This window comes from Rattus rattus, chromosome 3, assembly GCF_011064425.1.
Source record: "Rattus rattus isolate New Zealand chromosome 3, Rrattus_CSIRO_v1, whole genome shotgun sequence".
NCBI classification, from domain to species: Eukaryota; Metazoa; Chordata; class Mammalia; order Rodentia; family Muridae; genus Rattus; species Rattus rattus.
The window spans coordinates 69648307-69674099 of record NC_046156.1 but is presented as its reverse complement, the minus strand read 5'-3'; the positions used below and the strand labels follow the sequence as shown (position 1 = coordinate 69674099).

General features: G+C 46.6%; 1 protein-coding gene across 5 annotated transcripts in view; it reads right to left on the bottom strand.

Moving 5' to 3' along the window:
- Positions 1-25793, bottom strand: part of Tmem131l (transmembrane 131 like) — a 134286-nt gene that overhangs the window by 1064 nt on the left and 107429 nt on the right. For 2 of the 5 annotated variants that reach the window (XM_032898174.1, XM_032898177.1), the window contains 11 exons: positions 25317-25466; positions 24385-25007; positions 21949-22097; positions 15148-15272; positions 13290-13429; positions 12072-12254; positions 9160-9238; positions 7851-7930; positions 2515-2635; positions 1542-1633; positions 392-531 (listed from right to left, as the gene is read on the bottom strand). In XM_032898174.1, coding sequence (XP_032754065.1) covers positions 392-531; positions 1542-1633; positions 2515-2635; positions 7851-7930; positions 9160-9238; positions 12072-12254; positions 13290-13429; positions 15148-15272; positions 21949-22097; positions 24385-25007; positions 25317-25466 — 1882 coding nt within the window. The remainder of the gene's footprint in view (positions 1-391; positions 532-1541; positions 1634-2514; positions 2636-7850; positions 7931-9159; positions 9239-12071; positions 12255-13289; positions 13430-15147; positions 15273-21948; positions 22098-24384; positions 25008-25316; positions 25467-25793) is intronic. The other 3 variants (XM_032898179.1, XM_032898175.1, XM_032898178.1) reach the window with 3 other exon arrangements.

Here is a 25793-nt window from a genome sequence, read left to right as displayed (position 1 = left end):
ATTCTGGGTTGTTTGAGGAGGTTACAGTATTTTCATCTGATCTGCTAAGTCTACTTGTGATCTAAAGGGTTCAGTCAAACGTCTCGTGAAGAGATGTGCGGTGTGGATATGAGGAGACACAGTGCTGTGTGGTGTGGACACTGAGGAGACAGTGTGGGTTCTACAGATGGAGCCACAGAGCTCCTCTTTCATCGCCAAACCCACTGAAGGCTGTGGAGGCCACTGAAGGCCCGTGACAGACTTCCTGCCCCCATCTCCACATCACATCCTTCAGAATGTGGCCGCTATTGTATATGAAATCCCACCGGCTCTGCCTGACCTGACTCTATGCTGAAGGGAGCAGAGAACAGGAATAGGAAGCGCTGGAGGAGAGCAGGAAGGGGACACTCACTGGAGAGTTGACGAGACTGGCATGCCCCCAGGCAGCAGGCATGCTGGCTGGAGTGTTCCAGGTAGAGGAGGTGCTGTGGCCAATGAAGTCCGTCTGAACTTTCGAGGAGCAGGGGAAACCATTGGTGTAATTCATGTTTTCTAGAAGGAACGGGAGATGTTCTGAAGTGCTGAATTCTCACCCTTGGATAAAGGTAGCCCTGACCCATGAACCCAGTCTGCATGTTAAGACATACCACTCAGAAGGGCTGATGTGTCTGTACCTGTTCTAACGCATCAAGTTTACTTAGCACGCTAAAGAACTGAACAGTGCCAAAATTCTCACCTACCCTCAATCCCCACACACATTCAGTGCTGGGTGGGATGGAGCCCTTGGGTGTCAGGCACTCTTGGCTACACCACAAGCTCTGCTCCTCTCCATTTTGTTAATTATCAGTTCCCCCAACCTCATCAACCTGCACATGGACCACATGGCCCGATAAAGTACTTGCAAACCAAATACTTCTAGATATCTCCAAGAAAATAGACATAGAGCCTTAATCCTAGGGAGACCGTTGCTATAGCTCCCTCTTGTGTTAGCTGACTGTAATGCAGTGTCCAAAGCAAGAACACTGGGCACATGACTGGGAAGGGAAGGGAAGGGAAGTCCTGGCCTGGCTGTATCCTGCAGTTTCCAGATGGTCAGGCAATTTCCTAACTCTTACGGTGCTTATTACAAGTGTTTTGATGGAGCACATGTGTGCATCCACTATTCCTGCTCCAGGCTGGTTCCCCTCCTGCAGGATTCCCAAGACCCATGGGCAGTCAGGACATGCTGAAGAATGAGCCGCTATCCCATAGGAGAGTCACTTGCTGATAAGTTAGTGCCCCCAGTGTCCAATAGAGAAGCTGCCCCGTTCCAGCTACAGAGACATAAATGACTCAGTTCTACCTATTTTACAGGACTCAGTGGGTTATGGTTACACACAGAAGCTCCCAAGCACCAATCATTCAAAATTGCCTCCTTCGGCGAGCACAAGTGGATCCCAGTAGCAGCCCCCAGCCCCCAAAGGATCTCTCAAGTCTGCTCACTGTTGGCTGCTACGTTAAGCGCACACTTGCTTTGACCTCTGAGAATGAAAGATGCCACTGGCATCGCTCAAGTGCTTTACCTTCTGGAAAGGCATTGTAACCGTTCAGTTCCAGAGGGCAGTACACGCTGGGAAACTGGCCTTCACAGGATGCACTCCAGTCAATGAAACTGCTACAAAAACAGACAAACAAAAATCAAGGGCCGGCTTCAAATACAGGACACCAAGAGATGAAGTAAACACAGAGGAATGGCTCTACCACCCTACCTCCCCATCCACAAATCCCCAGATGAGGGACATAAAGGGTGTGAGCTGTCAAGTCAGAGCCAGAGGCTTATCTTCTTGTCAAGCACATCCACCTACAGGACAGCTGGCTGGGTCAAAGGCAAGCACCTTCCAACTGCATTGTTAGCTATGCACAGAGGCGGGCTGCGGCAGTATGGTGCCAGCACCATGGTGTCTCAGTGTACACCGGTCCTGCTAATCAAATGTCCAGCTGTCCCTCAGAGCACGAGAAGCAGTCAGCTTGAAAGGTGCCCACTATAATCTGTCTGGATGTGCATTATGGGAATAAGTAGGAATACTGTTACAGTGGGCTAAACCAAAGGCCTTCCTTCAGTGGATCCTGTGACACTGACACTTGCCAGGTCCCCTGACTGATAACATAACACTGCATGGCATGCTGACGCACCTCTACTGTGTAACAGAGTTCTGGTATCAGATTTCTACCAGCCTTAGTGTGTAAGTGTGTTCGAGAGAGAGCACAGGAAAGCAAAGCTCTGCCAGGGAGAAGGCAATAGGAGCACGTTTACATTTGTCCCATGTATGAAATCATGCCTTCAGCCTACAGAGGAATGTCAGAAGGGGCTGCCAGCTTCGCTGCCCTGACTTCGTGTTTTTCACAGTGGCTGGTCTGACAGCAGAGTGTAACTCCAGAAGGCAGAAAAGACACAGCGCCCAGCACAGTCCTAGTATCCATGAGGATGCCCTGAGTTCCCACTGCAGCTGCAGGGCTTTAGGCCAAGCAGAGCTGAGTGAGAGCAGTGGAGCCTACCTGTCAGGGATGGAGGTGGGCTCCTCTGACACCCCCGGGGCACCGTTCTCCACTGGGCAGTTGAAGCTGCTGGTCAGACACACTGGCTGCGAAGGCCACAGGCCTCCAGGTGGATACAGACCTGAGGGTTCAAGGAGGTATGTTTAAGTGAGCAGAACACAACATGGCAGAGCCCATGTGGCAATTCCAAGTCTGGTGGTTCTGGCCTCTCTGAGGGAAGGTTCTGTTAAGCTGTGACTGAAGACAGGGAATGAGTCATACGTGTCTGGAAACTCCTGCTAGGCTGGGAAGAGTCTATAAAGGCCCAAAGTGGGTGTGACTGGGTCTCTACAGAGAAGAGCCAGTGATTAAATGGTGTAGGAGGGAGGGAAGGAGGGACTAGAGGCTGACAGGATTGGCACTGTGCTTTGGTGGGAAGCCCTGGATGCTGGGCAGTGGCAGTGCTGGGCACAAGTCCCCATGGCTATGCCGGTTTTACACACTCAGCCAGCAGAGGTACTGGGGCCTGCTGGACTCTCTCTCCAGAGACACTCACTAAGGCAAAGTCTTGGAGCACAGAGACACCAGCGGAGCAGCAGGCAGACACACCTACTGCTGGACAGAGACATGGGCTCCCCTCCTGCCACATCTACATCCATCTTGTTCAGGTGTCTTTCTGGGGCTGCTCAGGACAATCAGCATTGGTACAGCTGGCATAGCCCTTTGTCTGAGACAACTCTCTCTCTAGGGAAACCTGGGTGTCATTCTGTCACACAAGCTGTCAGTCCAGGAAGACTGTGCCTTCGCTGTCAGGCCAACTCTGCACTGCACAGAGCATGTCCAGCTCTTACAAGCAGCAGAAGGAAGTACTATACTTCTGCGGTAGGACCACCACTGCCTGCCAGATGTAGGCTTGGCCATACCACACAGGGTAGAACCAATGTCCACCTGTGGCTGCACCACGAACACACAGCAAGCTCTGGAGAACACTGCTTGCCACCCATCAAGTCTTGGGTTCCCTAAAACCAGGAGTCCATTACGGTCTGCTATCCCTGGTGCCATGGAGGAAGAACAGACAGAATGAAGCTCGTGCCTCTCCATGTTCTGAGACTTGTCTGAGAACATGTTTTCAGACAAGATGTTAACTGCTAAGTAGGAAGAAGATCTCAGGGGCCATCCCACCCTGACAGTCATGTGAGTCTATTAATTCATAACACGTAATGGCACACGGTAAAACGGGGGAGGCAGAAGCAGGACATCTGTCAGGCCGTGACTGATAAGGCAAGTGTTCAGTAAGGATTTCTGGGAGTAAGAAGTCAGGGAGGAGGTGGGGAGCAAGTTGCCAGACTCTGTAGTTTGAGAAGGGGAGGGTGACCAGAATAAGACAGGGGGTCACCAGTGGAATAGAATTGAAGACCCAGAAATGAACCCACACACCTATGGGCACTTGATTTTTGACAAAGGAGCCAAAACCATCCAATGGAAAAAAGATAGCATTTTCAGCAAATGGTGCTGGTTCAACTGGAGGTCAGCATGTAGAAGAATGAAAATCGATCCATGCTTATCACCCTGTACAAAGCTTAAGTCCAAGTGGATCAAGGACCAAGTGACCTCCACATCAAACCAGATACACTCAAACTAACAGAAGAAAAAGTGGAGAAGCATCTCGAACACATGGGCACTGGAGAAAATTTCCTGAACAAAACACACCAATGGCTTATGCTCTAAGATCAAGAATCGACAAATGGGATCTCATACAACTGCAAAGCTTCTGTACGGCAAAGGACACTGTTGTTAGGACAAAACGACAACCAACAGATTGGGTAAAGATCTTTACCAATCCTACAACAGATAGAGGGCTTATATCCAAAATATACAAAAGAACTCAAGAAGTTAGACGCAGGGGAGGCAAATAACCCTAATAAAAATGGGGTTCAGAGCTAAACAAAGAATTCACAGCTGAGGAATGCCGAATGGCTGAGAAACACCTAAAGAAATGTTCAACATCTTTAGTCATAAGGAAATGCAAATCAAAACAACCCTGAGATTTCCCTCACAACAGTGAGAATGGCTAAGATCAAAAACTCAGGTGACAGCAAATGCTGGCGAGGATGTGGAGAAAGAGGAACACTTCTCCATAGTTGGTGGGATTGCAGACTGGTACAATCATTCTGGATATCAGTCTGGAGGTTACTCAGAAAACTGGACATTGAACTACCTGAGGACCCAGCTATACTTCTCTTGGGCATATACCCAAAAGATGCCCCAACATATAACAAAGACACGTGCTCCACTATGTTCATAGCAGCCTTATTTATAATAGCCAGAAGCTGGAGAGAACCCAGATGCCCTTCAATAGAGGAATGGATACAGAAAATATGGTAATCTATACAATGGAATATTACTTAGCTATCAAAAACAATGACTTTATGAAATTCATAGGCAAATGGAGGGAACTGGAAAATATCATCCTGAGTGAGCTAACCCAATCACAGAAAAACACACATGGTATGCACTTACTGATAAGTGGCTATTAGCCCAAATGCTTGAATTACCCTAGATGCACAGAACACATGAAACTCAAGAAGGATGACCAAAATGTGAATGCTTCACTCCTTCTTTAAAAGGGGAACAAGAATACCCTTGTCAGGGAATAGGGAGGCAAAGTTTAGAACAGAGGCAGAAGGAACACCCATTCAGAGAGCCTGCCCCACATGTGGCCCATGCATATACAGCTACCAAACTAGATAAGATGGATGAAGCAAAGAAGTGCAGGCCGACAGGAACCGGATGTAGATCTCTACTGAGAGACTCAGCCAGAATACAGCAAATACATAGGCGAATGCCAGCAGCAAACCACTGAACTGAGAACGGGACCCCCGTTGAAGGAATCAGAGAAAGGACTGGAAGAGCTGAAGGGGCTTGAGACCCCATATGAACAACAATGCCAACCAACCAGAGCTTCCAGGGACTAAGCCACTACCTAAAGACTATACATGGACTGACCCTGGACTCTGACCTCATAGGTAGCAATGAATACCTATGTAATACCTAGTAAGAGCACCAGTGGAAGGGGAAACCCTTGGTCCTGCCAAGACTGAACCCCCAATGAACGTGATTGTTGGGGGAGGGCGGTAATGGGGGAGGATGGGAGGGAAGCCCATATAGAAGGGAGGGGGAGGGTTAGGGAGATGTTTGCCTGGAAACCAGGGAAGGGGAATAACACTCGAAATGTATATAAGAAATACTCAAGTTAATAATGATTAAAAAAAAAAAAAAAAAAAAGACAGTGGGTCACATGTGACACACAAGAAAGAAAAGCCCCAGGATGACTCAGAGTCTGGGGCCTAGGAAATTAGAAAGAGGGAATGGACAACTGGGCACTTGGTGTATAGTAACTGCTAGAATCCAAAGAAAAGGTATTCAACCACAAGTTGGCTATAAGATGGGTTCATAGGTCAGGAGAGAGGCCCAAGCTATATACACAAATCTGAGAGATGTGGGAATTCAAGTTGAGACTTGAAGATTTAAATGTGGAGAAGACTGGCAGAGGAGCTGACCACAGAGAAGAGAGGAGCAGGCACTGAGGCTCAGGCGCTGAAGAACCAGGTTACTCCAGGGTGCTGAGGGAGTGAATGAGGAGCCCACAAGTGAAACAGGTCTATGTGGGACTGAAGACAAGCAGAACCAAGGATGGGCCAATGCAGCCAGGCCAGGGACCTGACTCCTGCTTCAGAGGAGCGGTGGTGGGAAGGTGAGGGCGAGCGAGGACAGAGGGAGCTGCCATCACCAACACAGATTCCTTAAGGAGGCCCCCACCGTTGGCAGAGAAGGGCATCCTGAGGCAGTATATGTCTACTGCTGGGGTCTTAAAGATGGGTGGGGTCAGAGCACACTCATGTCCTGACAGGAAGGACTCATCAGAGACAGCAACTGATGGTGGAGAAGGGACAGGAATGGGCGAGACCCCCAGGACAGAAGGTGGCAGCAGGAGAGAAGCAGATGGCCTTCCATGGCAGGGCAGTGTGGGTGAGGGGAACTTCTGAAGGTCTGGACTTAATCATTAGGACTCAGCCACGGAGTATAAGGGGTGACCAAAAAGAGAGTAATTGTAGATTCTTAGTGGGTAACGACATCTCGAACACACATGTAAACCCAGACTGGGACACCAGGTTTCCCAGAAGTTCTAGCAGACAGAACAAAAGCAGAACACTGATGGAGAGCCAGCTTTTGGTGATGGTGATGGAACCGAGAGCCTTGTGCTGACCAAGCAGGCACTCCTCTGCCGAGCTCTGCTAGTCTTGGGTATCTGGAGTTTATTGTTGTTTCTTAATAAAGGGTAGGACTAACTAAATCCTACCCTCCAGTAGCTCACAGAAATGACAGTAAACCAGTCAAACCATCATCCAAACCTGGGCTTGGCAAAGTAGAAATGCCTAAATTTTGCATTTTCTTTCATTGGAAACATTTGTGTCCTATGGATTAATGACTGGGTCCAGTTCACCAACAATGTGTTTCCATTAATGATCCGACAAGGTCAGAACATTTGCAAGATGGCACAGAGCCTAATCTTTACTCCTTATTCTCCAATGGGTACAAGCTTTTGCCTTGCTGTGTACTCAAGCTGACCTGGAACTCTCCTCCTCCCTGGGCAGCGCTCTGTGTGTCCATGAATTTCTATGCACAGAAACGAGCATGCATGTCAAGCCTAATGCTGCCACGAAAGAAGAAATAAATTCAGGCATGTCCCGCCATGATTCCTGACCCTGACTTGGAAGAGCCCAGAATAAGACAGGATGCCAGAGAAAAGGCAGATACAAGAGAAAGAATGAAAAAGCTGGGAACTGATGGTGAGGAGAGAGCAACTCCTCACTGGAGGCCCTGGCGGTGGGAAGCAGGGTTTCTTCTGGCCATCTCAGTTCCCGCTGTCTTACCCTCCTGCAGGACATGTGGGGAGCTAGTGCTCAGCTCTGCCTCAATCCTGTTCAGGAGCCTGCCTGTCCACCTAAGCTGCTGATGCCCAGTTCCCACATGGTGGGCTGGGGGAGAGGAGGGCCAGGTGAGCAGAGGAAGCCCACTGTCCTGGCTTGCTCCCACCCCGGCTTTGCTTCTCTTGCATTGTTATCTCTGATGGGTAAGTGAACGCAGTGCAGTGGGAGGCTCTGCTGAGAGCTCTGGAACATCTCCGGTCACTGAGGGCGTTCTCACTGATGCAGAATGCTTGGTTGGGGCAACTGATGTCTATCCACAGAGCAGGCACCCTAGTGCCTGCAAACAAAGTCAGGGAGGGCCCCACCTGAGGTGCCTTCTCCAGCTCCCAGCACACAGCTTGACTGATGCCTGCCATAGCATCTCACCTTTCTCTTCTCCAGCATCTGCAGGTGCAGCAGGAAGACCAGGACAGGACTCTGTAAACTCAGACAGTCCATTCACATCTCTGTGGGCAAAGGGAAGAGAGGAAACCATGACTTCCATGCAGGAAATCCAAAAACTGTGTCGCCGAATCTCATTTGAGTTTCACCATAGTCCCTTCAGAAACACAGATATTAAAGAAGCACAAAGCCAGGCAAGAGCTGAGGGATACTACGATGTCTTGCCTGAACATAGCAACTGGACTACTGTGGGGTCAGCTGCAGCTTCTAATATGCCTGTATAGACAGCAGCAGTCGTCCTGCTTGATGGCTTTCTTCCTCTGACAGTTCACAGGGAACTTTCCTGTGTGCTAGTCAAGTCATACACCTGCCTCTCACAAGGCATCCAGGGGACCTGGTGTCGCACCACAGTGCCGTCCTTCATGCTGATGCTGGTCCCTCTCACTTTGAGAGGTACAGCTGGCCCTCAGGCATCACAGGTCCCCACAGGGTGGCCTGAAAGCATCCGGAGGAGGTGCTGCACAACAGCCACCATGGACTGTGGAGTCAGACCTACGAAGGCTGGGTAGGCACTGAAAATCCTCCGTTTTCTCCTGTCATGATACCCAATAAAAAGGCAGTTTGACATATATCACAACTGATGTATATGGAGGATTGGCAAAAGTAGTTCGATAAAAACATTGTCATTTTGCTCTTATTTTGAGACAGGGTTTTGCCACATAAGACTGGCTAATCAATCTGGTCCCTAGTAGTACAAAGCCCAGGCTGCTCAAGATCACGACAATCCTCCGGCCTCAGTCTTCTGAGTGCCAGGATGACAGGCACATGTCCCTATCCATGTTATACGAGGGGTCTGTAGAGTTGGGAGAGTGTGTAGGTCCTAGAACCTACGCGAGAGTAAACTAAGGGGCAACTGTATACCGCTGTATCGCGCTCTCTCATTCAATGCTGAAGGCAGTGTCACGCAAAGAGACTGTAAATGTGTCTCCCAGGCCCTTGGAGGCACCAAACTATCAGTGCTCAGACTGGATGAACTCAAGTCCTACTCAGGGAAGATGGTACCCAGTGTGGCCACATCGTTGAGAAGACAACAAAACCAGAGAAGCCCCACAGGAGCCCTGACCATGGACACTCATTTGAGTTACTAATATAATCAGATCTGGCTTCCCTGACTTTAAAAGGCTTTTCGGTTTCAGCCTATTCAGCTAAGCATGAAGACGCATCTCAGTGACAGGAAAGCAGAAAGCAGAACGTGACAGTGAGGTGGTGAGGAGTGAGGACCCACAATACTCACGTGGAGCTGCAGACGTGCTGTGGGAGGCTCAAGGGGACGGAAGCTTCTGAAGGAGAATCCTGCGGGGAAACACCGTCTCCTGCATCAAAAGCAAGGCGCTATCAGAGCGTGTTGTCTCAGGTCAACTGTGCACATTCCGTGTTCAGGTGCAGACGGTGTTTGTATCAGCCCCTAACGGAGGTCTTACGTTTCATTTTAAACTGACACACATTCACACATTCTTTTAATTGTGGCTTTTGCATATATGTACAGGTGTATGTTCACATGCATGTGGATGGCAGAGGTCAATGTTGATGTCTTCTTCTGTTATTTTCTATCTTGGATTTTGAGACAGGGCCTGTCCTAAAACACAGAGCTAAACAACCTGTGAGCTCCAAGGATCTGCCCTTGCCGACCCTCTAGGGTTTCACCACGCCAGCTTCTATGCTGCAGCCTCCAGACACAATGTAAAGACTGTACTGCCATTCGTCAAATGCCACCCTTTCTCTCCCACAAAACTGCCCTGCAATGTTTTCTAGAAGTTAGTTTTCAACTCAAGCCCCATGTGTGTGCTGCTTGGCAAACTCTTGGTCCTTTTGAGTAAACAGGGTACAAAACTAGTGTGTGAAAACCAGACTGCCTCTAGCCATGAAAATTCTCCTCATCCAACAAAATGCCAAAAACCTGTCCCCCATCTAGTCTGTGTTCCACAAAGGCTGAGATTTTCTCCAAGAAGGGGCTGATCTGTTCACGAGGCTGAGAAAAATCTTTCCTTTTTATATATAGTGCACATTACCAGACAGACACACAGCATGCATCTGTGACACTGAAACCTTAGGATCATCAGGGAAACACTGAAAGGGGAAGTGGAGAACAAGGAAGGAAAGAGAAGATACTGAGGCCCCAGGCTGGAGTCACGGGTGAGCCTCGCCCAGGACTGGTGTCTCAAATCCATCTTTCCCCTCTTGGCATTTGGATTTGAACCCTGAATCTTGCGCATGCTAAGCCATTGAACTATTCCATATCCCTGCTTTTTGTCAGGGTCTTACATTATGGTCTGAAAGTCGTGATCCCTACTAACAGCCTCCCTGAGTGCCAGTGTTGGGCTTCTGTCCAAGGCTGGGTCACCACGCCTGTCTACCAGCTTCTGTTATAGGCATCCAGAATGGAGAGAGCAGGAGATGGGTGGCAAGTGCCCAGGGCTTCTGGGAAATACTGGGGCGCAAGTGTGAACTGCCACTCAGGGCAGCATACAGCATAGGGGAAGGCAAGTATTGCTTTGGACCCTCGTGCATATCCAGACTGGCAGCAGAGACTGGGCTGCAGTGTTCTCAGGGCCCAAAGAGAGCATTCTACACACAGGGGAATCATGGATAAATCATTAATCATTAGCTTTACTGAGGTTCTGCATGTCTCCTTCACTGTGTTGAAAACAACTTCCCAAAATGAACTGCTGATACAGGACTATGAAAAAGAAAAGCTTAAACCAGAATGTTATTTTGAGTTACTGTTTCATCTATACAACCCAAGAACAAACAATTCCCCAATGTTTCTGATGAAATTATGAGCATAAAAAATTAAATAAAAGTACACAAAAAAAGATGATAGTGATTCTGTTCGGAAAAGTGGGTAGATGATCAAGGGTTTTCTTCCCTTTAAAAAAAAAATCTCTCTCTCTCTCTCTCTCTCTCTCTCTCTCTCTTCCTCTCTCTCTCTCTCTCTCTCTCTCTCTCTCTCTCTCTCTCTCTCTCTCTCTGTGTGTGTGTGTGTGTGTGTGTGTGTGAAGACACTGGCTGTCATACCTGATGGCCTCAGTTTAATTCTTGGAGCCCACAGGATGTAAGGAGAGAGCCAACTTCCACAGTTGTCCTCTGACATCCAAAAGAGCAACATGGTGTGTGTATGTATGGGGTGTATGCAAGCACTCAAAACATGCACGGGCACACGCACCGTGCACACAAACACACACAGGCATACACATGCCTACTAACAAATAAATATACTACTACTACAACGACCAAAACTGTAAAACAGTAATCATAGAAAAAAGATATTAATTCTAGGAGACAGGAATACAATCATGACTGATCTCGTCACTAAACTCTCAAAAACAAGGGAGGATATGTGCCAATAACAGGATTACTCTTATTTACAACAGCCAAAAGGGAAAAGCGACCAGCTGCCCACTAATGAACTGCAATCAGCAAACATATTACACATGCATAATGGAATTCATCCATCCTTGACGAGGAAGGGAGTTGACATGCTCTGTAATATAGATGAATCCTGAGGATGTCACTGGGTGAAATCAATCTTTCAGCAAAAAATGATCCTATCTGACCCACATACATATCCAACAGCATAATCCAAAATCATTTCTGTTCCACATAAAGACACTTATACATGGGTCATAATCATCCATGATCTCCAGACGACAACCATACACATTTGACAATCATGCACATCTACAATCATTCATGACTTAATTATTCCAGATATCTGAGCAGTCATATGTTAGGGGCAGAGCAGAAGCGGGTAAGCAGAGCATGGGGTGGGGGTGGGGGTGGGGCAAGAGCTACTACTGAACGGCAGAGTCTCGGTTTGGAAGGATGGAAAGCGTTGGTGGTGATGGCTATACAGTATGAATCAACTGCTTTATGCCACTACTCTGTACAGTTAAAATGGTTAAAAAGCAGTCAGTTCTGTGAAACACTTTATACAATAAACAAGATCCACAATTGTTCAGGTCTTTGAAGTGTTTCAAAGACAGAAATGAGACAGTACCAGTAACGATGGAGATTAGGAGAAAGGAAGAGAGCTAAGCAGACAGCCGGAGGGAAGCAAGGCAAGCCTGCAAGTCACAGAGCATCCGCTCCATCCTCTAAAAGGTACCCCTGCACTGGCTGCAAGCAGGATAGGGGCCTCTGACTCACCAGGTGGCAGGAACTGCTGTCTGTCCACCACTGGCTTCCTGTCACAGTCAGAGCTGCTACTGCTCCAGCTGTCCCGGCTGCCCCGGCTGGCCCGCACACTGCCAGAGGAGCTGCCACAGTCAGAGCTAGAGTCCGAGCAAAACTTGTCTGCACACTTCTTCTCAGACTTCTGGTAGGAACTGTCTGGAGAAGCAGAAGAGGGGTTCTGCTGCACCAAGGCAGTTCCCACTCGTGCCGTTGGGAGCAAGTGGAGAAGGAGTAAGGAGGACAGGGTATGTTCACAGTCGCCACCTCTGCTCAGCTAGTGAAAAATGACCACAGGACTTGAGGGAGCAGCAGGGCACAAGCTAAGTCTGGTTTGCCTACAGACAGACAGCAGGACAAGGTAGAACCTTCAGCCAAGAATGGCTCCAAGGTTCTGTGGAGCTCAGCAGAGGAACATTTGCCTAGCATGGGATTTGAGCCTCAAACTGCAAAACAGACTGAATTACACACAAATGGTTTTAGAACAGAAGTTTTATCAAGAAAATTGAGTCTATTTTATAGATAGATGAGAGACTTATAATGCCCCCTGTATTATTATAATGTTTATTCCAGGTTTTAGTAGATTGCTGATTACTGATGCCGAATTAAGACTGGAGAGCAACACCCATCTTTCAAGGGGATCACTAAGAAAGAAGGATAGAGGCCGTTGCCTTGGTGTCCACTGTGCACAGTGGAGCTAGTATGTGGGTGTGTGAGTGTGGACCGGATCACAGATTATCCTCCAACTGGCACCCTCAGTGGTCTCCTAACCCTTCTCCTATACTGGCTCTGGCATTAGTGTCCCCACAGCTCCCACTCCTGGGGCCCTACCCAACAGACCCCTGGTGTACCAGCAGTCTGATCCAGAAACTGAAGAGCCATGCAGAAATCACCAATTCCAAAGTGGGACACCCTTCCTTACATGGCTCTGTCTGCTCTTTCCCCAAGGGGCCCTGCCTGAGGCCGGTGCACACTGGTCCTGTATGCACAGAGACAGGTGAGGAGGGACAGAGCTCAGGGATACCGGCCATGTTCAGGCTAAAATGGGCATGTGCTTTCTGACCTAACCCTGACAACTTTCTGTTGGAGTTGCCAACGGGCTATGTGGCCTGGAAAACAACAGCTGAAATGACATTTCTTGAAAGCTTTAAGAACAGATCACAAGGACACCACTGATAGCTCTGTGCTACATACCCTCCTCTCTCCGAACAGGGGAGTCGCCCACGATTTCCATGCCAGCTTTACACGTCTCCCCAGTGCTGTCCTGTGCACACCAGCTTCTGACGTCACTGCAGACAAGCCTCTGTTCGCTCTGTTCAGAAGGCCTGGGAGAGCTGTGAGAAAGATCACATCTCTATCTCATTACACAGACACACTTTCTGCTGGAGATAGGTCAGGTAATAATCACAACCTGAGGCCTCCTCTCTGAGTCCTGTCAGAGGATGAGCAAGAGAGGCCCACCACATGTCACTGTGTGCACACACTAATACATTCTTTTTTATTTAAAGAAAATGTATAGAAGCACCCTGTGAGAAATGAAACAGTTCTCTTCACAGGTCATGGCAGTGCCTGTGTGAGGCGTATGGGATGACGAGAAAGTAGCACAGACATGGGAGATGCAGAGCAGGATGTCATTGGCTTCTGATCAAGGCAGAAAGATGAGGACAAAAGAGGTAACCAGAGATACAGTCCAGCAGCGCCTGCCTATGTCTTCCATGTTCTCAGTTATGAGCAGACACAGAGTACTTACTAGTTACTTTTAAACAATTTGATTATTTGCAGGGATCTCAGAAATATGCTTTAAAAGGTTTTCTAGGGTTACTTGGTGAAGTTGTACTCTTATGTTCCTATTTAGGAAATTATAGTACGTTAAGTGCTGAGTATAATTTATGAAAAAAAATATAGGAGAATACAAAAAGGCCCAATGTTCCCTATATACAGAATACTGCACTCCAATTGTCAAATAAATAACCATATATGATGTGGTATGTAACATGTTTATTTCCAACTGACTGTCTTCCTGGAATGCAGACTAGGACCCAGGGAGAGCTTTGGCAATGCTGAACCATGGGGTATGAGCTCCATGTCATCCTCCTCCAGTGCTGAGCTCACTGGTGACAGCCTTCCTGGGTGCTCTGAGCCCTCAGAATGATCACTGATAGCACAATGGAACCGCATACCCGCTCGAATGTGCAAGGCTAGAGGACCTTACAAACAGCACGCTGGAGCACCTAGCCAAGTTCACAAGGTGGTGCCTCTGGGTGCCAGGACTGAAAAGAAAAGCCTGCACAAGGGAGAGGGAGGCGGCTGCCTTGGCTTTCATGCTGTTTAGAGACTGCTGAGGGCAGGTGACAGACTTTGGAATGGAGTGTTCTGTAGAAAACTGGGGCACTGCGAAGGGGTATCCTGCAGATAAGGGAGAACTGAGGAACTGGGAAAGCCTAATTGTAGATAAGCAAAGGAAGGAGAACACGTCTGTTGGAGGCTCCAACACATGTGTGCAGTGTGCTGGGAATCAAAGATGAAAAACCAGAACGCGAAGGCCACTTTGTGGGATGTAGAGTCAGAATGAATGTACACACTGCTGATCTGGTTTAAAAAAAAATCTTCGAGCTGAGAAACTGACAGTAGAGTAGATTTAGGGATTACCCCTGGAATCCCAGCAACACAGAACTTCCACAAACACTGTTTAGTCCCCTACCCACTCCAGATAAAGAAATGCAAGTCCAAGAAGACAGTGTCTCCATACAGCAGGGTTTCTAAGGCACCCAGCCTCATAGGGAGCATGTTATAAGGGACCGCTTAGGTCTTTTCTGTAAAATCTCCCATAGCTTTTAGCATTTTATAAGAGACAGATAAAAATAGAAGTCTTAAAAGGTCACATTACAGTATTTTAAGAAGTAAAATTACAATGAGAAACTCTGATTCAGCAAATACATTTCAGTGTGCACACAGCACCGCCCTGTGCTGTGCGCCCACTCAAGCCTACAGACAGATGACTATGAAATGGAGACCTGGGTTGAACTGGGAAGGGACTGCAGGAGTGGCATACCTGGGGGCCTGGACAGAGGCCCTTTTCTTGTGTTTTTTACATGTTCGAGTTTTATTCCAATTGAGGGTTTGTGTGTTTCCTTCTCTTTTCTCCTGAAGCTTCCTCTTCCTGTGGGGATCGTCCTGCTGAAGAGGAAAGAGGGCACAATTGGACACCATCTGACGAGAAATGCACAACCGCCTTTGTTAACTCTATCTGCATCTAGGACAGCTCAGCTCTGGAGACCCGAGAAGGGCCTTTCTCTGTCTCTGCTTACTGGGGTTTGGCAGACAGAAGAAAAGGTAAAACTGTTGCTTACAAAACCCCCAAGGGGTTGAGAGGGGAAAGATCTGCCAATGATACACAGGCGGCTGTGGTAAACCTCCTGCCTCCACTTGGATGTTTGGTGCCTGTAACTCATTGAATCAACTGCTCAGCAAAATCAGAACCCCGGAAGGCACAAGCTGTGTCTCTACTCTAACTCATTAGGGATCAACTTTTTGTGAACATCCAGACCACCAGAGAATGTTCCACACTAGGGGCAGCTTTCTGGTTAAAGCATCTTCCCCATCTTCTAGGGTGTGCACCGTCTCTGCCACCCCCTCCCTCGCCCCAGAGACTCAGGTTTAACAGCACTCCTGCAGCTCGGAAGGATTTGCCGCCTCCATGGACTTCTCAGGTTTGAGAGACTCACAAATACAAAGGTGTCCCCGTGACCAGAGGTATTCCGGGACCAGAACTTTTCTATTGGTTAAGACTTCTTTCATGGGGCTGGGGATTTGGCTCAGTGGTAGAGCCCTTGCCTAGGAAGCACAAGGCCCTGGGTTCGGTCCCCAGCTCCGAAAAAAAGAACCAAAAAAAAAAAAAAAAAAAGACTTCTTTCATGAAAAAAAGCAGATTAGCTCATTTCACCATCCTTTGCAGAATGGTGGCCCAGAAATCAGAGCAAGAACCTTTGGCAAGCTAACAGACATTTGGCTAAGGGGAGTTGGAAGGAGAAAGAACAGCTTAAGTGTTCAGGTCCCTGCTTGTCCTAAGTCCAGGACATCAGCACCTCCTGCATGTGCAACATGAAAAGGAGCCCTAGAGACGGCGGCATGGAGCTTCATTCACACAGGCAGTGGGACCAGGGAGTTTTGCTTTCCTTTTTATATTCTTTTAGTCCTCCTAATATTAAGTGATTTTTTAAAACTTTAAATGTATTTTAAAATATTGTAAGTCCAACACAGAAAGACCTGTTCTCCAGGGCATTAGTCTGAGGGTAAACAGGCACAGGCTCGGGCAGGACAATGGCTCCCATGCACTCACTGGGTTACTGTTTTCCACTAACTGCTGCTTGAGGTGCTTTGTCTATGTCCTTCCCCACTGGGCCCACCTTGTCTATAAGGGCCAGCAAAGGCTTGTCCACCCAAGCCTTGCTGTCTAAGAACAAGCACAGGTTAAGGGATGGTCCTGGCCAGGGGTCACTAATATTTGCCTGCCTTTCTGAAGCCAGTATGGTTTAACTGTCAGCCTGCACAAGCAGCAGGATGGATACCTATCTCTAGGATAGCTGAGTGGGAGGGCGGGGAGTCTAAAGCATAATGTCTATGGGGATGAGGAGGCAAAGGGAATGCAGGCTCAGGGGACTCGGCCAAGTGAGAGGTTTGAGAAGCAGAGTCCATGAGCCACTTGCTAGGGGAAAGGTTAAGGGCACAAACAGGAAAGTCAAAGAACAGAGGGACCTCTGACTTGGGAAGCGAGAGCTAAGCAACTAACAGCAGAGAGGGGCTCCAGAGTCAGCAGCAAGCAGCTGCTGTACAAATGGGCAAGGAATCCAGCAGGGAACCAAGAGCAAGAGGAAGCCAGGGCTGACTGCTCTGCTGAAAAGGGTCTCCTGAGGAGGCGGGCAAGCCGGGAAAGGGCCACGTGGATGCACAAGTGTCTGTGAGCCTAAACCTTGCTCCTTGGTCTCCATATTCATTACTGAACTACTCCATGAGCTCCCTGGGAGAGGTGGGGATTAATGGAAGTCAAATGGAGAAAGATTTCTGAAGCTTTCATAGAGGGAGAGGGGGACAAAGAGGAAGAGGGAGAGGGGGAGGGGGAGAAGGAAGGGGAAGGGTTAACATACAATACAAAGTAGGTAAAGGATATCACCTTTGAGGAAGAAACAGAAAAGATGAAAAAAGATGAGATTATCCAGAATACTTCATAATAAAACAATGTGCTTAGATAGATTGGTGTAGGTAAGCATATCTTGTATCATTTTTTAAAAAGCAAGTGTGATTATAATAGCATGTTTACATTCATGAATACCAGGTCACGGCTGTATAGCAGCATACTAGAACAGTGCTTGCCTACTTAGTTTACTGAGTTTGTCTCCCAATGGTGGGATTTTGGATGGGTGATTAAAAAACTTCCTCCAGCACTCAATATTAAACACATACAAAGTGGAGGAAAATGTTCATTTTTCCCTAGACAAAATAAAAAACTCAAACACAACTGTTTCCACCCAGAAGTAAACAACCACGGCAGCAGCAACAACATGCCCCAAACCTAAGTCTACTGTTCATCTATCACGTGCCCAATATTTTGCTTACAAGGCCTAGGGGTATAGCTCAGTGTAGGGCATGAGCTTAGCATGTGGGGGCCTTGAGCCCAACAACAAAAGATTGTTCAAACAAATGGTGCTTGAGGGAGAGTGAGGCCAGCTCATTCGACTGCCACCCAGGTGAAAGTCAGTGCAGACAACCTCCAGGAAGGAAGGTAGTCTGACAGCACTGAGGACAGCACTTGTCAGTCCTGCCACAACCATCACAGGGGAGTCAGAACCAGTCAAGAGTTAGGAACACAGTCGTTCATCAAAGTTATTTATGAAACAAAAAGGAAATGCAGCCCTCACGTCTGCCTGCAGGAGGATGATGGAGTAGCTGTTTCCCACTCAATGCTCAACCACATGAGACTATCAGGATTAAAACTTCCATATATACACAATAGTAAATAATAGTTACTTTTAACTATCTTACACTAAAAAAAAAAAGCTGAAAATCTCAAACAACATAACATTTTAGATGCATGGCAGATCTTTTGCCCCCTTCTTTTTTTATGTTTATGCAGTCATAAATTGCTTTTCTTTAAAAACAAAAAACAAAAACAAGCACTTAAGAGAAAATAAAAATCCAGAGCTAAGGTTTAAATTTAGTCTATGACTTCTAAGCCAGGTCCTTGCTAATAGAGAGAGCTAGAGGAACATTGTCTGTATACAATAGATTTATAGAATCTTCCAAGCTATGAAGTTAGGCCCTAAGTATGAGCAAGAAAAAGAAACTTGCAAACTGCATGCATGCTATTCTCACTGAGAGGGTGTGCTCACTGAGTGACTCTCTCTAATGGACAGTGCAGTGCACAGAGCTTCCACTGATCTGAAAGAACAAACCCAGAGAACAGGACACAGAAAGACCAAGGCAATCAATCACCACGATCAGCCACATGATGGCACCAGAATATTTACCTTCCAACCTAGGGCACATCCTTGCGTCCCAAAGTCCATTCCGAATGCCCCAAACCTTTAGTCTGGCAGCCTGCTAAGCAAGCTACCAACAGTGCATGCAGACGGCTGGACAGCTGGACCCAGAGTGTAGGCCTGATTAGGGGCCAGAGAAACCCTCAAATGATGTGATAGTTGAGATGAACAGAAGAAAATGTCAAACTAAAACAAAAACAAAACAGCCTCATAACGAAGGGCCTCAAATACAAGACTTCATCTGGCCCAAGGAGTAGGCAAGACTTGGGGCTGGAGGCAGAGCTTGGGGTTCTGGTACATGTGTGGCAGAGGGAGCCCGCAGCATCACCTCTGCTTCTCGGGGCCACGAGAGACCAAGGGAACCTTGGCTCCATACTCAGCTCCGATCTCACTGATTCCCTATCCTGAATGTGGTGACTTTGTTTCTGTGCACCTTCCTGCATCTCCACTCCTCTGCCTCACACGCACCCCAACATCATCCAACAGCGTTGAGACTCAGCCACACCTTCGCTCGTGTTGTAGAGAAAGTGTGATGGTTGATCTTGATTGCCTCCCTGACCTACATCTGGGATCAACTGGAACTCCAGAGGTTGGGCACATCTGTGAGGGATTTTCTTGATTGGATCACTTAAGGTAGGAACAGTCCCCTAAATCTGGGCCATACAATGGCAGCCCATATAAAAGGACACAGGGAAGGAAGCTCTTGCTTTTAACCTGCTTGCTCTCAGTCTTACTGGTGAGTTTGTCTATCCAGATGCTGTAGCTAGTATTAAATCCAACTCCCTCAGGATTCCAACACAGACTGAGCTGTCCAGGAATCCTATGGGACTCCAGCAATAGACTGGGACTGCAGAGACAGTCTCATGGACTAAACAACTACAGGATTCTCAGACTTTGCACTGTGAAACTGCCCTTGTTGAACTATACAGACCACATCTGGTAAGTCAGTCTAAATAGAAATATATACTATATATGTGTGTATCATATGATGTATGTGCATATATTCATATATTCATTTTATCAGTTCATATATATTCAAAAGCATATATAATATGTGTGTGTGTATGTGTGTATTCCTTTAGAATCACATAGGCTTCAGGTCCAGCTCCACAGGGGAAACCCCATTCCTAACTCCTGCCTGGAGGTCCCAACATGGAGGGTCCAAGAGCTCTCCCTCCCATGTTTCCCTGTGGGTAGCTGTCTTTCAACCAGATGGGCTCCCTAGATGCTTCCAGCCCCGTGCCCTGTTGGATACTCTTGGAGATTCTGTCATGCCTGCTGCCAGCCTTCTTTGACTTTTCTGTGTGCTATACCTGTACGAGATGCCACCCCCTCCAAAGCTTTCCAGAATCCTGTAGCCCAGTTTTAGTCTTGAAGCTTGATTACATGCAAGTCCCTGTGCGTCTCTCAGCCCACTCTGGAATGTCTAGGCTTACTTATTTTGCAGTATTTCCATGTAATTTAAACAAGGGTCATGCTTGTTGTGCCAAGTTAAAGACTATAGCACAGCCTGGAATATAGAAATAACCAGGCTATTTCATAAACCTTCCATCTGAATATTTCTCCATGAACCTATACATACATAAGGGTGACAGAGCAGGTAAAGGGCAGGGTGACATCAAGACAATGAGTAACTTTTAGATCAAACATTAGGCAAACATTATGGTCCAATTTTGTAAGAATCTATTTTTTTTAAGTGACCAAAGTAGAACTAAAGGAATTACCAACTTTCTAACATTTTTTCTGCATTATATATTAGTTCATTAAATATCTCTTTAAGGGTCAGACATTGTGGCATACACCTTTAATACCAGCACTCAAGAGGCAGAGGCAAGAAGGGCCACTGTGAGTTCAAGGCCAGCCTGGTCTACATAGTGAGTTTCAGAAGAGTCAGAGCTATGTAGAGAGAGCCTGTCTCCAAAACAAAACAAGCCTGCCCTTTACCAGGAATGATCACAGTTAAAATTTACCTCCACCTGCCTTTCATCATCTCCACCTTCTAAATGTTCTTAGATATTACTATATTTTCATTGTTAGGTTTTTTTAGTATTTGAAATCTGACTTTGGTTTATTGGTGCTATTTAGTTTTAGTTCTGGATATAAAATAATCCAATGTCTATACCAGACCTTTAATGTAGCTTCTGCAACCCAGAATGTTCATTTCTATTTAGTGTGGTGGATTTTCATTAACCTGACTTCCTCAGGACAAGGCTGCAGGCTCATTTTCATTTAAATATTTGCTGTTACCTCCACATTTGCATCTCATCTTGAATGGATAGAATATTTTTGCTCACATTTTTATTCTCCAATGACATCGCACTAATATTTTCTGTTGTGGGCTGTCTTGATGCTGTTTGAATTCTGATGTTAATTCTGTTCCTCGAGAGGTGTGGCCCCCGGACGAGCGGTTGATCATGCACTCTGATGATCACATGTGAACCTTCTCCCCATTTACTGGTCAATAAAGACTAGAGCCTGTGACTGGGCAGTAGAGGGAAAAGGGGGGAGGTCTTGGAGAGTAGGGGTGGGTGGGTAGGAAGGGAAGGATGAGAAGGGAAGAAGCAGAGATGGAGCAGAACCACGTGGCGGGGGAACTGCACGTAGCGAAGGGTCTCGTAGCTGGGGAATGTTAGCGCAGTGCTAGGTCTGCCCAGGGTAGGCTATCACTTACATTAGTGTGGGTTATGGGATTGGAAACTACTGCAACTGCTTTCTGACATTTGTCCCCATAGAGACGTCTGAAGCAAGCTGGAGTTTGTGTTTCTTGTGTTCCTTGTTCTGGGCCAACTCTTTATGCCTCACGTTTCATGAATTATGTAGAATGCACCTTTGCCTGTTATGCATCAATGTTCTCAGACCTACAGAATGGGCACTGTCATCCACCAATTGAACTCTCCCCTCATTGCAGGAAAATTTTCTTCTATTACATTAATTACTTTTCTGATATTTTAGAGAAAAGAAAGATGATAGTAGCTGTAGGACAAGAACAGATAAGCGATTCACCCAGGCCGCTTTGAGGAAGAGATGTCAGAACTAACTAGACGGAGCAGTCTCTGGGCCGGTTTGCTCTACTACGCTCACTAGGAATTAACCCATTGCTTATAGTTAGTTCTCCCAAAGAATAAAAGTGACCTAGGTTCACTACAAATCATATTACCATCACTCATATACATCAAAAGATAAAACTTTCTAAGCAGTGACATGAAACCTTTGCTACCATCTACAGAGAAAGACCTACACGTATCAGCGGTATCTATCCCGCCTGCCTTCAGTGTGTGCTGTGCTCTTTTAGTAGGACAGGGAATGGGGATGCAGACCTCTGCTGAAGGCGAGTCCTGCTTCTCAGAGCACGTGTCTTCTGGAGATGCCCTCTGAGTCTTCTTTACTGAAGATAGCTTTGTGTCAACTGCTTTCACAGTCTCAAAGCTGTCTATTTCATTCTTGACAGACACTTGCTGGTTATTTCCTTGAATAAATTAAAAAAAAATCAGTTTCTAGTATTTTTCCATTCATATTCTCAATAGGTAAACGTTTTTCCATTAATTTAATGAGATTTAGGCACAATTATTTTATAACCATGGTTCTCCAGAAACTAAGTTTGTTTAAAAGTGAAAATATACTTACATAAAAGTTCTCCAATCTTAAAAGATGTCAAATTGGGGGTGGGTCACTAACATTACTGTGTTGTCAGCATTCACAGTATTCCAAGGGAGGAAACCTGCTGCCCACCAACGGATGAATGGACTACTGTATAATCGGGTACATCTGACACTGCCAAACCCAGCATGAATATTACTTAAGAAGATTTTTTTTTAAGTGGAATTACAATCCTGGTTAAAAGACGCAGCCTGAGGAACCTTTATACAAATGAAATAAGCCAGGCAAAAAGGGAACCTAATGCAGATACAATCAGACAGACGGAGGGTAGGGAACAGAAGCGACTGGTGTTTCATTCACTACTTGTAGGCACAGGGGCACTGTTCGGATTGATGGGGAGTCCTGATGGTAGATCCCGACAATTTGAATTATAATTAACACTCCTTTCTGAGAACCCCAACTATTTTTTATACCAGAATAGTCTTTATGGAATAGTCAAAATTCCATCTAAGGATTGTGCCAAATGCACCAAGCTCTTTAGAATTAGTTTAGAACTTTTTCAAACCTTCGTTTCAGTATCGACAAGTGACAGCAATGAAATTTGCACAGTTTGAACATGGGCCTTGGCTCCCAGGCTGCCTGCTGGGAGGGGCAGTGACATTTAGGAGGCAGACCTTTTGGGAGGTGCTCAGATAACGGGAATGTGCCCTCAAAGTGGGTTCTGAGGCTCGATCCCTTCCCCCTACACTGGCTTTTCTGTCTCCTGGCTCATGATGTGTGTATCCTTCTGAGACATTCTCTCCACCTTGCTGGCTGAACCCCAATCAGATGCTAAGACAACAGGCCACTTCACTTTGGACTAGAAGCTCCAGAACTTTGCCCTAAGTAAATCTTTCTCTGCAAGTTCATTGTTTAAGAGATACTTCACTACAGTATCATGAAGCTGGCCAACAAGTACTAACAGCTAAGATCAGAGGCTGACGGGTATTGTACCACATACATGCCTTTAATTCCAGTACTCAGGAGGCTGAGCCAGGTGGATCTGTTGTCTGTGTCAGCCTGGTCTACAGAGTGACTTCCATGCCAGCCAGGGCTACCTAAGGAGATTCTGTCTAGACAAAGAAACAGTTTCCCCAACAGATACAGGAATGTGCTAATATATTGGTCAGAGAAAGAAAAGGGAGCAGGGCAGAGAAGAGGTAGTGCAAGCGCTTCTGTCAGAGGCTGAGGCATCAACTAGTGTGTACTGATGATTTCCTCCTGTCAACGGCCTCTGTTACAGAGAAAACGCCTGTATTACTTCAATAAGAGATGCTATTAGAGAAGCAGGGCCACGGAATAGGACATGCTGCAGCTATTAGAAAAGTTGGTGAAACTAGGTGGTGGTGGTGTACACCTTTAATCGCAGCACCGGAAAGCAGAGGCAGGCAGATCTCTGAGCTGAAGACCAGCCGGGTCTACAGAGTGAGTTCCAGGACAGCCAGAGCTACACAGAGAAACCCTGTCTTAAAACAAAACAAAACAAAACAAAACAAAACAAAACAAAACAAAACAAAACAAAACCAAGAATAAAAATAGATTTAAGAAACAACAAAAATATAAAAGAAAAGTTGGTATAGATCTGTTTAGTTAAGTTCCCTGTCTACCCTGTCTAGAGCAACTATTTTTTTTCTCTTTCTTTCCTTCTTTCCTTTTTCCCCTCCCTCCCTCCTTCCCTCCCCCCCTTAACAAAAAGCCTAAAGCTGAGAACAAAGAATTAGAACTATTTCAGTATCCTCCCGACAGTGACATAAAATAGTAGCACTCCACTTTGTTCCAAACTTGAAATTCTTAGCCACAACATTCTACATCAGGTGCCTCATGTTAAAACTCCAGTTTGAATTTTAACATTTATGCCTTTGCTAAAATCATGCACAAATGCACTCAGCTCCCACAATTCAAATCACAGGTCACGGTTGGGCACAGTAGTTTTCCTTTGTGACCCCATGTCCTGTGTTAAGTCAGACAAGAATCTGAGGAGAGAGAAAGAGAGATTGAGAGAGGAAGAGAAGGAGGGGTAGCATCACACTGCTCTCAAGGTTACAGGTGAGACCAAATCTCACTGGAAGAGACAAGATACCACCAAAGGAGAACCATCAAGGAGTGACCAAGATTACCATGTTTCCTGGAAACTTCTGGCAAGTCTGACTGAGGGTACTGAGGAGGGATTTTGGGCAAAGTACTTTCAGGTGGCTTCTTAGAAGTCTTCTGTGGACAGGGCTCTTGTTCCTTGAGCTCAGCCACATGTTCTGAAATTTTACTGTCAGTTTCCTTAGGAAACATACATGTCTGTATTCCCTCCTTCATACTGCATTCTGAAGAAGTATTACTGACAACTGTGTTTTTCAGTGAGCTTTCTTCTTTGTTCAGTACATTTTTGGGAAGGGTTAAATTCCTCTGCAAGCTGCCATTCACGCCACTGGCATATCTGAGGCTGGCCCAGTTCTCACTGAGGATGTTAGTGCAAAGGTCTTCCTTGGCTGCAGACAGGGAGCTTGCCAGGGTCACCGTCTGCTTCTCCTCAGTGGTAATGTTGGCACTGCTGGCCGTGGATGCACTGGGTTTCTGTTTGCTGTAGTAGAAGGAACACTTATGCTTTTTCTGAGAATGACTATAGGTGGCTGGGCTCCTCTTGGCAGCATTCTGGAGCCTGCTCAGGGGTGGGCCCACTGGAAGGCAGCTCTTCCCTCTGCCTTTATCAGATGGGCTGTATGTGTCGAGGAAGTTCTTACAAGTGCTTCTGAATATAAGAAGAAATACATTTAGTAGAATGCAAAGTGAACCAACCTCGCTTCTGTTTCTAATATACAAGGCTGGCAGCAATTGGTACCAGGCACTGAGCGGTTCCAGCCTCCTCCCTTTCAAAGCCCCATGAGGCTTCTGCTGATGAGGCCACCCGTAAGCCACACCCTCACACAAAGACTGTCTAAGAAAATAATGCAGCTGTTCACACAAGCCACAAAAGTGTGGTATAAACCTCTATTACCTTGAGAGGAATCAGAAATGCGCAGTGTGAACCCACCCTCAGCACACAGGCGAGGCTGCTTACTTGTGAGAGTGGGAGCTGATCATATCCACTGGATCACCGTTCTGCTGGGGGGAGGAGCTGCCATTTTGCCTCTGTCTTGTTTTCATGAATTCCATCAAAATGTACTGTGCTTGTTGAAAAGCAATTAAAATCACACCCAGCAGGGACAAACTGGGGGGAAAACAATGCCATTCTTTACTGTAAGACTCTGAACAGCATGAAGACCCACTATAAGCCAGGCATAGTAGAACATAGCTGCGTTTTTAGCTACTCAAAAGCTGAGGCAGGAGGACTGCTTGAGTTCAGTTTGGGCAACATAATGAGACTACTTCAAAAACAAAACAACAAACAAGCAAAAAATTCCCCTAAAACAAAGCTAAAAGACTATTTTTTAATTCCAGAAGAGTGGTGGATGAATACCAGAAAACAGCTATAAATGTATATGGTAATACATTTCATTAAATGTAAGATGCAATTCCTGATATTTCTTTTCTTTCT